The sequence below is a fragment of the Lycorma delicatula genome, chromosome 4 (assembly GCF_047948215.1).
Source record: "Lycorma delicatula isolate Av1 chromosome 4, ASM4794821v1, whole genome shotgun sequence".
Taxonomy (NCBI): Eukaryota; Metazoa; Arthropoda; class Insecta; order Hemiptera; family Fulgoridae; genus Lycorma; species Lycorma delicatula.
The window spans coordinates 70,383,134-70,400,543 of record NC_134458.1 but is presented as its reverse complement, the minus strand read 5'-3'; the positions used below and the strand labels follow the sequence as shown (position 1 = coordinate 70,400,543).

The 17,410-nt window shown below is 31.9% G+C and overlaps 1 protein-coding gene across 9 annotated transcripts in view; it reads right to left on the bottom strand.

Moving 5' to 3' along the window:
* Nucleotides 1-16,086, bottom strand: part of Shal (Potassium voltage-gated channel protein Shal) — a 303,578-nt gene extending 287,492 nt beyond the window's left edge. For all 9 annotated transcript variants that reach the window (XR_012756114.1, XR_012756115.1, XR_012756116.1 and 6 more), the window contains exon 1: nt 14,792-16,086. Coding sequence is in view for 5 of the 9 variants with exons in the window: in XM_075363303.1 (XP_075219418.1) it covers nt 14,792-15,906 (1,115 nt within the window). In the remaining 4 variants the exon portion in view is untranslated. The remainder of the gene's footprint in view (nt 1-14,791) is intronic.
* Nucleotides 16,087-17,410: the final 1,324 nt, after the last annotated feature.

The window sequence follows — 17,410 nt, the reverse complement described above, 5'->3', positions numbered from 1 at the left end:
TGTACCTTAAAGGAAATAATTCTAAGAGTAATGCAAGAGACGTATCTTAAATATTCTGGGTTTTTTGCCCTTTAAGTAGAAATTCAAAATATTTTTCAGTTTTGTTTTTGAGGGGGACATTTTTAACTGACTAAGCTGAAAACTTCTAATCGCTCTCCAGTAGAATTAAACAAATTAAGTTAAGCCTCTTTGTGAAATTATGAAAATAATGACATGAATTTATAAAAGTAATTACCAAATTAAGTAATTTATTCGATTTCCAAAACAAGATTTTACTGAAACAAACATCGATGATATATTTCTTAATGGATAAATTAAATGTTTTAGAAAAGTTACCTCCTAGTGAAGGCTGACCGTACCGGGGTAAAATGATGCGAATAGTTTTATGAAACCTCAATACCTTCTCAAATGGTAATAGAATTCGTTGAATTGAGAAGGGAAATAAGTTTATAGTATATGAAGCAGATATTTTTTATGCCAAATTTACCGAATCGAAAAATTAAACAGTTATAAAAACATGTGCCAAAGGTGTAAAAATATTTTTAGACTTCGGTCGACCAACATGCCCTTTCGGTAGAGTATTAATCTTTTTACAAAAATACGGGACACAGAATCCGACTTGTAAGGATTGAAAGTCAACCGCTTAGTTCTTCATTTTTTATTCAACATCACATCTTTGGTCTATTTCATGTTGTAAATATCAAATTAATTGTAAGTTTCTGTAAAAGAAAACTGATAGAGTAAAATTTAGAAAAAAAAATCATAAGGTATTTTCGTAATTTAATAATCTTTTGAAATAAATTATATTGTAATACAGGGTCATTCACGGGAACCGGATGTTTTTGAAGTGGGTTGTACTCGGGGGGGTTCGTGGTGGGAGGGGCACGTGGCTGGTGTCTGACGTTTCCTTTGTTCATAGCATTTACATTTTAGTCGTTGAGATAGAGCCGTGGACGCTAGACCAACGCCTGTACGCGTATGACAGTTTTGTGCGAAATGACGAATCCGTAACTGCTGTTCAGCGAGATTTCCGCCGTCAGTTTAATATCCATCGTAATGCAAGTGTCCCTTCTCGTAACACAATATTGCGATGGGTAAACAACCTTCGAACAAGCGGTTCAATATTGAAGAAAAAACCATCGCATCCCCGACGAACTGCTAGCACTCCGGAGAACATCGAACGAGTAAGGAAAGCCATTGTCAGAAGCCCACGCCGCTCTATTCAGAGGCATTCAGCAGCGCTTCAAATGAGCACAAGTACGGTAAGACGAATTCTGCATACAGACCTGCATTTCCATCCTTACAAGATAGCCGTCGTGCAGAAGTTAAACGAGCATGATTTCACGCAGCGATTACAATTTTGTCGACAAATGCTTACCATTTTTGAAGAAAATGAAAATTTGTTATTGTTAATGAGTGACGAAGCCCATTTTCATCTGAATGGCTTCGTCAACAAACAGAATTGCCGGTATTGGGCAGAAAGAAACCCACATCAGCTTCACGAGAGACCACTTCATAGCCGAAAGGTGACTGTCTGGTGTGCAATAGGAAAGGTCGGTGTTATTGGACCATATTTTTTTGAAGAAGAAGAAGAAGAGCTGCCGTAACTGTAACAGCTGATCGTTACATCGCGATGTTGAATACGTTTTTCATCCCTGAGTTACGAAACCGGGGAATCGATTTTCAAAACGTGTTATTCCAGCAGGATGGAGCTACAGCGCACACAGCGAGGGCAACGATCGCTGTTCTCCGTAACTTGTTTCCGGGACGGATCGTTTCCAGATTCGGCGATATTCCTTGGCCCCCTCGGTCCCCCGACTTGAGTAGTTGTGATTTTTTTCTGTGAGGGTTTCTGAAATCGCGTGTGTACGGCAATAAACCGCGTACATTGGAGGACCTAAAGATCGCAATTCGTCATCACGTCACCCAGATTGATGTAGACATGCTGCAAAGAATTGAGGCCAGTTACCGTGAAAGGCTACAACAATGTATTGCCCAAAATGGACATCACTAGCCGGACATAATTTTTCGTTCATGAGTAAGTAACAAATGCTTTGATTTAACAAGTGTTTCAGTACCAATAAAACTTTTTTAAAGTAAATATTCAATTTTTTATGATTATTTTAAAAACATCCGGTTCCCGTGAATGACCCTGTATATGCTACATACATATTCGATGGAAATGGATTTTATGAAGTCGGTAGAAATTCTCCGTCACGCTGAACAAAGAAAATATCGTACAAACATTAAAAATTAATAAGTATAAAAGACATTTATAAAAACACAATCTGATAACGTGTATAGTTCTGATAAAACCAACCGATAAAACCAAAATCTTAGTGGTATGAATTAATTGTAAGCCATAAAAATAACGAAATCCGGTATACCGAGATTCAAAATCGACGAGTATACTCATCATTTTTCCTTTCCCTTTTTTTTTAATGTCGTACCCTAAAAAATAAAGGAAGTCATTATTTATGTATTGAAAGTGATGGAATATAATAAAAATTTTAATTATTATAATTTGTACCGTTTAATAATAATTTTTCATCATAAATGAATTATTATTATTATGATGTAAATGATCGATTGACCTACATTCAATTTAACTTTGGAGATCTAATAAGTTTATGCAAAAAAGAAGCGGTGTATATGTGCGATGAATTATAAAATTCAGTCAAGCGATAAAAATTTACGATAAATTTACGGATCTTCTTTATAGATAATTAATTATAGATAAAGTAAGCCAACCAATCAGAATTGAGGTTAGTCGCTTATTTCTGTATTTCTACATTTCCCGTTTTTATTTTATTTCGTAATATAAAAATGCAATAAACTATTTATTCTTTAACATAATAGATGTCACAAAAATATATCGATTTTCATTCATTTATTTATTAATACAGAATATTCCGGTGATCCATAATACCATAATAATACATCTATTTTCTGTCGGTTTAACTATTTTATAATATTTTAAACATAATTTTAAAAGCTCTTAATAAAACATTATAAAATATTTTACAGAACACTTCATAACAGAATCTACCAAATCCGAAATTACTGTTATTAACTGCTGGTTTCTTCGTTTCTGTATTCGACCTGTTTGATCAGATGCCTGGAATAATAATGAAATGAATACATTTTTCTTCATCTTTTCTTTTGTAAATTAAACTATTTCGTCTCCGATCGACTCGATACCTGTACGGTGTGATAAATATGCCGAGTAAATAATTCTAAGAGCACGGATCAGTAATTCGTATACAAATTCGTTTATTAATAAAATGCAATCAACTGAATAGGATTAATGGTAAATTTGCCGATGTTTTTTACAAAAATATGATAAGATCAGGAGTAGAGATTAAATTCTCATCTATTTGTTTCTGCATTTTCCCTCGTACAGTGAAAATTTCCATTTCATACCGTAGAAATGCAACGGTATTTATAGATTTTTATGTAATGTAATAAGTAAACTTTAAATTTTCATATTCACGTCATTAACTTTTCATTAGCAAGAATACGTTCCGTAATATAGGAGATGTACATTCTCCTATATCGTATATGACTTTGTACGATTATTGTCAAAGGCAGTTAAAAATCTCTAACAAATTCAGTTAAAAAAGCATAGTATAAGAATTCTGTGGCTTATAAAATAGTACTTTAAGGAAGTTTCATAATATTTCTACAAAAATGTTATGCGTTGATGGAATCCAAATAATCGTACAGAATTAACCGCTTAACTCTTCGTTTCTATATCCTCTTTCCGTTCAGTTTCTTGCCGTAAATACTCGCGGTATGATATTCGTACGATATCATTATTTTTGTATTAAAACTGATTATTACAAAACAAGAACACAAAAAGTATTTATTATAAGTTTCTTCCGTCATTCGTATACTTTATCCGATATAAATTATTACTTAATTTAAATTCTATATGAACGGTTAGTCGATTGACTATCTACACAGCTTTTTGTAGATTAACTTAACCGCTGAATTTCTATAACGTTTTGCTACAAACGTGTAAAAATAGATAAATGATAAAATACAATCGAACGATGGTAATTTATCTTTATGTTTACCGAAACACCATACCGCGTAACCCGACCGATTAGAATTCACGGTAAAACCAAGAATCTCTCTGTTTCTGGATTCTTTTCCTGTTCACTCTCTTGCCGTTAAATTCATGCGAAATAATTAATACTTTATAAGGACTGACGGAGTATTTATTAGTAATTATTATTATAAAATTTATTAGTAACGCATTTCATAATTTGTTGAGTCATTAATTTTTTATTTACTATAATATATTCCGTAATATATAGGCGGCCACAACCGACATATTCTATTGGATGTAAGATCCATTTGTATATCGTATAATATCGATTGAAGGCTAAATCTCCTAAATTACTAATCATTTTGACAACAAATTTACTATAAACCCAAAATTAATGTCATGTTTATTTTTTCAAAAAATTAAAGGAAGAAAGTGTTAACATTTTTAATGTTGCTAATTCCATTCCAGATTTTAAGAGATATTAAAATTTTTTTTTTTTTAAATATGGTCGATGTAACTACTTATTTGTTCACAGGAGAGGTAATAATATACTTTGTTAGAAAAAATTAACCTACTGGCAGTCGAAATAAAATCGATTTTAATGAATTTAGATGGCTTTAATACATCCCCATTTATCAGTTCCTCGTTGAAAAATCACAAGATAAACTTCTCGCTATTTACTCGCTCGTGAACTCCTTTACTATATATAGTAACCGCTTAATTATATTTAAAAAATTACTTCTGTGTTAACAAGGGGGAGGGGGTCACTCGATAGTGATTTTCACTGTTTTCTGTAGGCAACATAATTATTTACTAAGCAAATAATGCACTTTTGTTATTGATGAGTTGTATATAATTTGTAAATTTGATATTAATTAGATGAGGGTAGCGAGCGAAGCGACCGTTAGATTATGTTATGTTAGGTTATGTTTAAATTCCCAAATCAGCTGATTTGCAAGTCGACAGTTCCAGCGTTCAAGTTCTAGTAAAGGCAGTTACTTTTATACGGATTTGAATACTAGATCGTGGATACCGGTGTTCTTTGGCGGTTGGGTTTTAATTAACCACACATCTCAGGACCTGAGACCGTAAAAGATTACGCTTCATTAACATTCGTATATATCGTCCTCATTCATCTCTGAAGTAATACCTTACGGCGGTTCCGGAGGCTAAACAGAAAAAAAATGTTAGGTAACATGACTAACGATTCCGTGTACGATATCAACATCTAACGTTCGCTTCACTCGCAAACCTCGTCTAATTAACATTAATATGCAAGCTATATACAACTTGTTAATAATAAAAGCGATCTTTAAACTAAATAAAATAATTAACATACAAAATACTAACAGAAAACAGCGAAAATCGAACGCACCCCCCCCCCCCACCCCCCAATCACCAACGGTAACACATAAGTGCCAAAAAAGTTATAAATTACTTGAATGTGCTTTATTCTATTTAAAGAAGATATTATCGCTGTGCTTAATCGCTTCTATTCTGCTCATAAACAAACTTAATATCTACGTAAAAACTAAAATTAAATCTTCCGTTCTTTGATAACTATGATGGTAATTTTATCAACGAATAAATTTTGCATTTCTGTTGAAAAGCCGTTTACTTGTGGAAAAAATCGTTTCAAAACGTGCCTGAAATAAAAGACAAATCAAGATGAAATTAAAAAGGTTCTAGTGTTTAAATATGCATTTTCCAGAACTGTTTTATTGAAGTTAAGAAAATCACAAATACAAAATATATATGTATATAAAATTCATAACTTTTCTCCTTCTCTGTAAAATATATACCATACGTTTCTTGTTACTTAAATGAGCTCAAAAAAAGTAATATAGAAAAGTCCTTTATTTTGTACAGTGAAACTTACAAAATTATGTATCACGAATGCAACGATCTTGAGAAAAATATAATTTTGAAAATTTCACTTAATGTTGACCGATTGGGTCTTTATTATTTCAAATTTAACCTGACATCGTTCATTTTTTAAGTGTTGTACTCATGTTTTCTCAGTCTGTTCGAAATAAATTAAGGCGGAACTTTCAACATAGGAGCCTGAAATTTATTATTGAAGCGCCAATATTTTGATATGCGTACAGTAAAATTATTGCAATTTCAATACTTTTTCAACAAAAAAAAATGTGTCGATAGGTAATTTTTTATTTGCGGTGGTAAAAAAGCTTTGTCGCTTTTTTCAAAATTATGCTATACGTTACACAACTTTCCGGCTAAAATCCAAAAACTCGTGCCCCTTGTCCGTTTCCCCCGTTTTAACTTTAAACTCTTAAAATTGTTTTGCCGTTTCTCTCTACACCGATAGCAGTAGCGAAGAGGAGTTTTTAATTAGAGAAATAAAACGTAAAGAATTTTTTTTTTGTACGATATTTTATTTTCGACTTAACGACGAACCTCTTCGTTATACGATCATACTTCAAGAGATTTTACTTGTCGATAGATTTATCTTCCGTGGACCTCTCTCGCAGCCATTAACCTTTCGGAGAAAGGTCTTAACTGTGACTGAAACAGGTCGGTGTAGAATTTCAAGTCATTTAATACACTTTGTAGATGAGCATCCCAGTCGTTCGGTAGTATTTATTTTCATCTCCTTCTCGGATCGGTAAAGTATCTACTTTGTTCTATAGGACCTCCTCAAAATGTTCTATCTCATTTAAATCAGGGCTATTTCTGCGTTAATAAAAGTTAATTTAGCTTTAAAATAACAAGTGTCATTTTACATTCACTTTTTAAACGAAGTGTTTTTGTAATAATTAAAGATCACATAATTTGGAGTTAGCCTGTTTCGGATCTATCGTTTCCGAAAACCATTACGGATTAAATTAATATCTATAATATATTGTTCGTCCCGTTGCTCATTATTGTCCTTCATAAACTGCACGAACTTTTTTCAGACGTTTAGATCCTACCTTAAAATACTATTAGATGCGAAAAAAGCAGCGGAATACTGGTACGTTATACGATTTACATTACTGTTTTAGACAGTTAGACACTATTAGATATACACTTAGCAAGTCGTTTCTATTCATCTTATATGTATTAAGTAACTTTGATTTATACAATATCTTGCTTATTTCTTTATTTTGTAGACGTAGTCAACCTATTAAATATAAATTTTTAAGCATATCTTAAATAAAATATTAGTGGCAATTTTTTTTTTATTATTAGTGTTTTCCATTATCAGTCGTAATTTTAGAACTATTGGTCAAGGAAACTTCATTTTAATGTAACGCTAAGTTCTTGTTTTAAAAATCGATTACGAAAAATGTCGATCTAAAATAATTGCTATACGAGTCGATTTAAATATAGACCCGCTTACTAATACTCTTGGAACAAAATAAAGAAGTTCCCAATTACATGATATTACTCCTTCCTTCCTTTTTTTTAATTTTATCGTAAAAAATTTATTTAATTTTTAACGTTAATTTCGTTGGTGAAAACACCTCAAATTTTTTCACCACTGTTTTTGCTTTTTATCGAAATCTCTTACAGACTGTAACTTGTCAGAGTGTAGATGCTTTATACAGAATAAACTGGATAAAATATGACAGAGCGATTAATATACATCACTGGACAGGGATTTCTGAATTTGCTCCAATTAATAAATGTAGCAAATTGCTGTACGTGTAAGTATTTACTTAATTTTTTAATGTAAACTTAATGGCAAATTTTAGGCACGGTCTGAAAACTACCTGATAACATTGTTTTCACTAGGCATTTTTTCTAAACAATAATTTGGAAAATAAAGATGTTTATGATGATTTGGAACCCTCCAACGGCTACCGCTCGGAAGCTCATGTGTATGTTTGCATATATTTATGTGTATGTATTTGAGAGTTATCGGCTAGTTCGGCAGTTCTTTGATATTTATTAACATTTTATATTAATATTATTTATATTTTAATATTATTAATCTTTAATTTTTTTATAAATTCGCGTGTATCGCTTCAAACTGGTAAGTCATAATTCCCTAGACGCTAAAAGTTATGTACGTAATTAATATTTCGAGGTTATATAAAAATCGGATAAATAGTGTTTTAAAAAATTCGAAATTTGATTTACACCTTTCTTTTAATTAAAAATTACTTATTTTAAATAAAATTGTGAAAATTTTATTAATCTTTAAAAAAAAGTTAATTTTAAAATAATTTTGAGCATTTTAGAATCGTTTTACTTGAAAACGTGTTTTGACAATTTACTTATAATGAATTTGGAGATGTTTATTTCATAAATATTTTATATGTTTTTCATCGTGTATATGTTTTTTTTTTGCGTTTTACAATAATTTAAATCTTGGAAAGCTTTCTTAGAATAACATTTTTCTATATCTCGTACTATATCTAAATTATCCAATGAGTTAAAGAGGTTAGCACATATTTTAATTATTCTCAGTCGAATGATTTTAGTGCTAAATCTCTACGTTATGTTCAACGGTCAGTAAACGCATAATTGGCATTCGGTAACGCGTGAAAAAACACACAGGAAGATTTACAGTTCATTTAAAGTATAAAAAACAAGTTTTCATATCACAGTTGTAATAATTGTTTATACTTTTTATTTTTTTTTTTTAGGAATGCGTTATAATTGTTATGCGTTTTCGTTGTAATTTTATTAATGTACTAAAAAATCGCCATTAAGGAAAAGATTTTGGAAATTTTGGCTGTCTGTTTGGATCACGAACAAACTTTCACCTCGTGGATAATTCAATGTTAAATGAAATCATAATGCTTTTTTACTTTCTATACTGTACTCTCTCCTAGTCAAATTTTGTTTAGATTTTATAAACTCCCTCAATCTGCAAATAAAGATCTTAAAAGGTTGAACACAATGAGATAATATTTTTTTATTAAATAAAAAATATGTGGACACCAAATGACTTCCTTGTACGCCTATTAAATTACATATACACATTTTTTGCTGCACTTCATTTGAAAGTGAGATACGATCCTCCAATTCTTTAATAAAGTGGACAGTTACACAATTGCTAAAATATTAGTTTTTAGTAGCATCAAATAATTAAACAATTATTTATTCAACAATATTACCTGAAATATCAGGATAGAGTAAAAGTCCCTTTATTACTCTATATAAGTTTAAGTCTTACATCTATCAAATACTATCTTTTTTTAAATTGTTATAACCATCAAAAAAATGAAAACAAAGACTAGACAGGAAAATGTTACTGAATTTTATAGCGATATTTTTTTATCAAGTAGACAAAATTTTATTTATCTATAACTCTGGAACCAATGAAAATAGGTACCACTTATGATATATCCTTCAAAAGCTCTCAACGAGAGCTTATAACTGCAGTTAAGAAAAATTCCAAAATCCAAATGTATCAAAATTGAAACCCCGCTTTATTTAGAGGTCTGAATATATACAGATTTTTAGTCCAATCGATTGCAGTCAAAAGGGAAGGTGCACAATTAGATGTTACAACAGTCCTAAATACAAAATTTCAACATTCTACGGCTAATCGTTTTTGAATTATGCGAGATACATACGTACGTACAGACGTCACGTCGAAACTAGTCAAAATGGATTCAGGGATGGTCAAAATGGATATTTCCGTTGAAACCTGAAAACCGAAATTTTTCGCGATTACAATACTTCCTTTACTTCGTACGAGGAATTAAAAAAGGAAATAAATAGATTATATCATGTACGTAGTTAACGTATAATAATTTTAGAGAATTTATAATCTTTGACCAATTTAACAAAAAAACATTATTACTCCACGTGCGTTTTTCGTCGAATATCTGTAATTAGAAAAATGGAAATTTTCAAAATATTAAAACAAAAGTGTTTTTTGTCAACAGATTTTCGCTTTGGAAACCTTGTTTCGGTTTGATTTTGTTTATGCAATCTAAGCCATAAGTAAGTAAAACCGGTTTCATCGTAGTACAATCTTGACTACTTGTATCACGTTTTTGATAGTAATAAAGCTAACAAGGAACGGTTTAAATTTTGAACTCTTGTAAAACGATTACATATTATTTTACGTTTTAAAACCGGTATTTTCGTTAACGTATTATAAACAATTCGGTATGTAAAACTCACATATTTTCACATAAAAAAATCACGATATATTTGCTTAAATCGTTATAATAGTGAAATTACTGTACTAGCCGACCGTATCGTCTACAGATCTCTGTTTTTATATCAACGTTACATTAACTTCACAAATAATGATAAAATAACTTAGCGATTATATTAATACCGATTCTCCAAACATTTTTAATATTAATTTATTTATAAATAAAGTCGTAATATACTCTTTAAAACTTTGACTGTTTAGAGCGGACATTTTTTCGAACTTTAATTAAGAAAATTTGATAATCGCGATGTGTTTTAAACATACCCGACATTAATTTAAACGAGTAAAATACTGACACATATCTGTGTTAATGACGATAACAGTCATTTCCTTAAACGGTTTCAGTCATTAACCCTTTCGGAGTTAATGACCGTACCGTTCTTTCGGTCGTCGTACGGTCTTTCCTGTATCGGTATTCGCCGTTTATAATTAACAAATATAACTGTTTATTACATTTTAGGACTTGCGGGAAATTCCTAAGCGTGAAACCAAATCCAGAAAAATGGAATATATTTACGCGTATAAAGATGTTAGTTATTATCGTTCAGTTTATAAGTCGAATATAATTTAAAAATAAATGATACTTTTAGAAGAATTACTTCGTAACCCGATGGGAACTCCGCGACGTCAAGGAGGAGGAATCCTGGCGTTAGCCGACTCAGCCACCCTATCGTTAAGCCCCCGATGTATGGATTGTTTACAATGCTAAATAGAGATCCTACCTTATACTATGCGATGTTACGATGCGAAATAGAAGGCGATTTGAAAAGGTTCGCCTGTATTAAGTCGGTTTGTATGTTTTATGAACGCGATGTCCGAAAACTTGAAACGTAAAAACTAATCGACTGAATTTTTATCGATATAATTTTTTATCTTTTGCTTTAGCAAAGGTTTTTCGATATAGAAAACCGGCTTAAGCCGAATCAGAATTAAAATTATTATATTTACGTAAAACGTATGACTGCAAATTTGAATTTTGCATTTAAGAGGTTTATTGTACAATCAAAAACTATAAAAAATTATTGTTAACGAAGAAAAGTTTTCATAAGTTAATGTCGCCCGCTTTCGGTTACAATTTTAGAACTGTTTGTCAAAGGTAACGTTAAGTTATTTTTATAGATGCATTAAAAAAGAAGTCGATCTTAAAAAATCGTTATACGAGTCGATGATTTACATACTTAAATATAAACAGATTAACAGATATTCTGTAGAGAAGAAAACATGAGAATTACGTGATATTACTAAATTCTTTTTATTTTTAATTTTACAAAAAAGTTCTATTTTCCAATAGTAATTTTTTCAGGCGTTCTTTGTGGTTATATCAAAAAATCAAACAGAATTTCAACAATTTTCCTGTTTAATATTTCTGAATTTATAGGGAACGTCTAAAACGTTTGATATTTTTTTTAATTTGAATTCAAAATTTACAATATAGAATCATAAATCATCAACAAAAACATAATAGAGATCGATATAAAGTACCATTTGAATGGATTTTTTAATGAAATTTCAGCTATTCCGGAATAATTTTTTTCTTACGAAATTCTTTTATCAAACATTAATTTGCATAAATTTAAGAATATTTTACTCCATTTTGATAACAAGTTTTTTTATCTTTATTATTAAGAAAAGCAGTTACATTTATTTCATCAATATTTTTATTCTAAAATTTCTGAAAAAAATGTAACTCAATTTTACAGTACTTTTACAAAAGTAGTTTTGTTAAAGAATATACTTTCTATTTATCACACAAACTCACAATTTCGTAATTGAAAAGAACTAAAGATATGCGTGAATCTCTCTTTCTCTGTCTCTCTCTCTCTCTCTCTCTCTCTCTGTGTGTGTGTGTGTGTGTGTGTGTGTGTGTGTGTGTGTGTGTGTGTGTGGGCGCGCGCACTGCGCTCTTGTGTAGATATGCCCATTAGACAAAAAGAATACACATGATCGTGTTTGTACACGAGATAACTTGTACACGAGATATATATAACTTTTTACGTTCATGCGAATAATTTTTCACTTCGCTTAAAAATAATTAAAATCGTAACGATATATTTATATTCAACTTATTAATGATTAGTTTTAAATATTGTTCTATATCGAGAACAATCAGACGAATATACAAATGAAAACCAAATCGCCCTAAAACGAACGCAAAAGGTTGCGTGACAGACATATTTACCGCTATACCTTTATACTGGTAAATTTTTTTACGTCATGGAGTTTATTTCTTAATAATTCCTTTAAAGTTAATTTTAAAACTGTATTTCTCAAAGATGTTTTGTACAATTTCGTTGAAACCTAATAATGTTCACTGTGATTTAAAATAGAGACTTTTAATACATATTTTTTTGAACTTATACATTTTTTTTTTTAAACTAATATCAAAAGCTAACTCTTTCTGAAAAAACAAGGAATTAACTTTCCCTTCTTCTCAGTTTTCTATTGCGATCGTTAACATTTTACGTATCGGTCTGCTATAATTCGTGGATTTACGTACGTTTGGACAGACCAAAAAGTATTTCTCAATGAGGGATGATATTACGAAACAATTTTTCATTTTTTAATGGAATTCGCAAAATCAAATTCGTTAATGCACTACTGATCGTTTGGTGGCTTTTATTGATCAGAACTCGAAAGGTTGTACCCGCTTTGCTGTAAACCCTGTTTTTTTAAAAATACAAGGTACAACTCTTACTCATAGAGGGGTTGTGTCTAAAAACAGTAAATACTTAACCGACGCGTATTGTTCAAATTCTATTCATTAAACTGAACAGATATTTATGTTTGTCCATAATTTGTGTGACAAACATACTTTGTGTGTGTGTGTGTGTGTGTGTGCACATGTGTCAATTTTTTTGTAACATGTAGTCTTGTTTTAATTTTGTACAAATAGAACAACAAAATTTGTTAGGTATCTTCATTATGACTTTCTTCTTAAAAATAGAATAACCTTCTACCTATTAGGTTTATAGCCTAAATTTTTTAAAAATAATATCAAAAGCTGAATATTGTTTTCTTTAGGTAGATTTATTTTATTTTAGTATTATCTATTTATTTTTTCCTAAATAAAATATTTTTTGTAAATTTTTTTCTTTACCTGTCAAAATCTACATCTACAAAATTTCCTTATGAAATAGTTTTCTTAAATTTTCAATCTGAATTGTTTTTTTCTCAGTACTCATAAATAGGATCATAATTAATAAAAATTAGGATTTTGTTTTCTTATCCTAGCTAGTAATGTTTGAATAGTTTTAATTTCAAACTTCATCGTATAGCATCCAACGGTATACAAATAAGTCGTTCTAAATTCAATTTAACTTACTTTGTTTTTGAAACAACTATTCCGAACACGAACTCGGTGGCACGAATTCATACACGTGTATTTCAACGATTATAGATTTTTTTTGGAATATAAGTTTGGAATGGATTTTCTGGGTCGTTAAAAATTCGTAATCCCTAAAAAAAGTCAAAAATGTTTATGAATTTATTTATTTAATTTATTTACGTTTATGAATTTATTTTTTGATATAATGTTTTATTTTAATCCGTAAAGTATGTTCGTTCATTTGATCTCAAAAACTTTATTAGCAAGTTTTTTTTTAAAGTAAATTCGTAATGCAAATTTCTTATAAATTCAGAAATATCTTTTAGTCTCCTTCAATTTATACGATTTTTTTTTTTTTTAGTATATTACCTTAAGAATATGATCAAAATAAAAATAAATTAATGTGCCAAGCGGTGTTTACGACCTTTATTAAATATTACATTTATTAATCTGCGTATCGTTACATAAAAAACTTTTCTATTTCAGTACAAAACTTTTCAACGGTTACAGGACCGACTACGTTTTTTTTTTTGTAGAAGATTTCACACGTAATAATAATTAAAGAAAACGTTTGATGAATAAATCTATAGCGTGTGAACACGCTGTCATTAAACGCCAACGTTATCACTATTTTTTAATAAAATGCATCAGTACGTTATATTTGAAATTATAATATTAATTAGATCTCTTATCTCTGTAAGACATCATTTAATCCAGGGTAAAATATAGATACTTTTTTTTTTTAAAATGGTAGTATCAGTAGATTTATTAGTCGATGCGTGCCGTAAATTATTGAGGACGAAAGTTGAAGTTAACTTTAAAATATGTGAAAATTGAAGGTACAATCGTTTGAAAACGCTGTGTAATAAACAGTGTAAAATAAACTATTAAGCGGCGTACATCTAAATTAATTACACGCGTAAGAGTATGCGTTAACGGTTGTAGTCGTATTCCAAACGATTTGACCCGGACGTTTCATTACGTGATTATATTTATTCTACTTGGACTTCGTAAAAAATACCGGAAATAGAAAAGCCCGAAAAGTATAAGCTTAATCGACGGCCGTATGTGTACTTTGTCGGTACCGCTCTAATTCCAGATTTTAAACTTAATACGGTTGTATTTTTTTATGAATATTATTACAATTATGAAATCGCGTTATACTTATTAATTAAATCGGATTCGTGTATACGAACAAAGATTTGCACGGTCGACTGATAAAAACAACAATTTATAGATAAATAAATTAGTATAAGAAAAAAATTGTTATACAGCTGTTATCACTCACCCTAATGTAGTCATTGTGACAATGGTGTACCAGAATGCAGCCGGAATGGAGGTAAAATTCGTACCATCAACATTTTTCTCGGCGTAAAACATGACTGTAGCGAAAATGATTATCGCCATCGCCAATGAAAAGACTAGAAACCCGAGTTCAGAAGCGCACGATTTAAGGGTGTATCCAAGAATTCTAAGCCCTTGAGAGTGGCGGGAGAATTTAAATATTCTGAAAACCCTGAACACTCTCAGAGTGACGAAAGCCCCCGAAACGTCGTCGTTATCGGTTATGCCTAAACCGATATAATACGGAAGAATGGCGACGACATCGATAATACTCATAACACTGCGAACGAATTTACACCTATCCGGTGCGGCGAACAGCCGCAAAAGATATTCAGCGGTGAATATCATGACACAAGCCGTGTCCAAGCAAAAAAATACTATTTTGTATCTTTCACCGCAGGGCAAGGTTCCGGCCCGACCCGGCCTGTGGCCGCACGGAACTGTCTCTACCACATTTGCCATCACGGACACAGCGATGAAAAAACCGGTAACATAGTAAAACACCAGAGCGGCCGTGGACGTGTGCGGGTTTTCGAAAGCCCGCCACATCTTCTGCCTGATGTTGGTCAGCTGTGGAAGATTTTGATCCCCGTTCTCCGACAGCTTGTCGTCCATAAGTCTTTCCGCATTCTCTCTCTTACGGTCCCGATAATCTTCGTAACAACAGTCGCCGATAACGTCCGGCAGAATACCGAAAAACGCTAATTCCTCGTCGTAACTCGTTAGACATTCGTGTTTCGGATAGTGCAGTTTTCCTGTCCGATAGTAATTGAGGATGTGTCTGAAGATGTCCGGATCCCGATCGAAAAAATATTCCTTGCATTCTTCGTCGTAGAAAAATTCCCTCTCGTTGGATCCTAAAAGCGTATCGGGATATTTTTCTAAAGTGTTTCTCCATGTTTCGAAACGCCGCCCCGAAACGTTGATCAGAAGCTTCTCGTCGTCCGCCTTTCGACGGTCCTTAGGGATCGGTGGCGGGGGTAGAGGATGGGTGGCGATGGGGACCCAACCGATGGCCGCCGCCCGGGCGAAGGGCAACCAAGCGGCGACCGAGGCCATGCTGTGCGGTGGAATGTTCAACCGGTCACACAACAGCACTACACACTACCGCCGCCGTGCAAAGTGCGGTATTTATTTTATTATACGCGCGTCCGACCGACGACGGTCAGCCGCTATTTCCGTCGTGCACAGCCATCTACGCTACACAGCCCGAGCCGACGCTACGACCTCACTCCTCCGCTGCTGTATCTACTAAATTGATTTTTCCCGTGGGTTCGACTGCAGATCACCAGAGCCCCCTAGCGGACTACCGAAACCCTAATGTAACCATGGTTACCGTGACGTCATGCCTCCCTTACGTAATGTAAAGTAGTAAACCTAACAATCTCCCACCATGCGGCGTCCATCCATCCCCTCCAACGCACTACCCCAACCGCTATCGTCGTACTCTCTCGCTTTAACCCTGCACTGCCTTATTTTACTATTACTACTGTTACTACCGTAGTAGTACACTGTGACGGCGGAAGCCCGATCAAAAAGGGAGGGATATTCGTGGCAATTTTTTATTACACGAAGTTTTAGTAATTTCTCAAACGTATCGTTCTTTTGATCGAACGTCCCCTTTCGCATAAATCAAGAGATTAATCGATGTCTTTGTCAAATTAGAGTTAAACGTAAGCGTAAAAGAAATAAAATAATCGCTTATACGGTTATTTTAAATTAGGATGAATTCGCCAGAAAAAAGGTAGCTCGAAAGAAATATAACGAGATTATTATTGAATCTTGAAAATTTTACAGTTCATTAAAACAGATGTTACTTTTATTAGAGTTCAAAATGTAAATAAAATTTTGAAAAACGTTCATCGCAACAAAATATAAAAAGGTGTTTTTTATTCCTTTTTTCAAATATACCATCCAGACTGACAACCACAGGCAAATGATTGTTTACAGTATAAATACGCTATAATAATTATAAATTTTATTTTATTACATTAGAATATTCGTTCTACTTATCTAGAAATCAAATTTAACACGGTTTAGTCAAAATTCTTTGTCAGAAGATGATACTGGTTGTTGTCTTCCCTCCTGTACATCATAGTTATAATGGAAATCTCTTCATTATTTTCAGTATTAAATTCATTCTATAACATATGTGACGTAAAGAAAAAAATTGTTAAAATACCACCGATTTGATTGTTGTAGTCAGTTATGTTTTTAGTTCAACTGAAATTTTGTTTCTTTCCGTAAAGGAAATTTTCTTTAAAAACTCTTTCAAACTTGTTTCTTCAGCGAATTATATAGCGACATTAATGCTGACCTTAAGAAGATCTGGAGACCTACTAAGTGTTTGATCGAATTATACATTTGATCCTTTTGTACTTCCCCGTTTAGTATGTTGTTTTTGTCATATCAACCGAGTTCGTAAATTTTATATATCGTTAAAGCGTATCAAGATCTTTATTTTTATATTATATATGTAAAATTTTCAGATTGTGGATTAATGGCTTTGTACACATGTCCTACCTCTATAAGATTATTTTCAAAAGTTAATTTGTTGTTACGT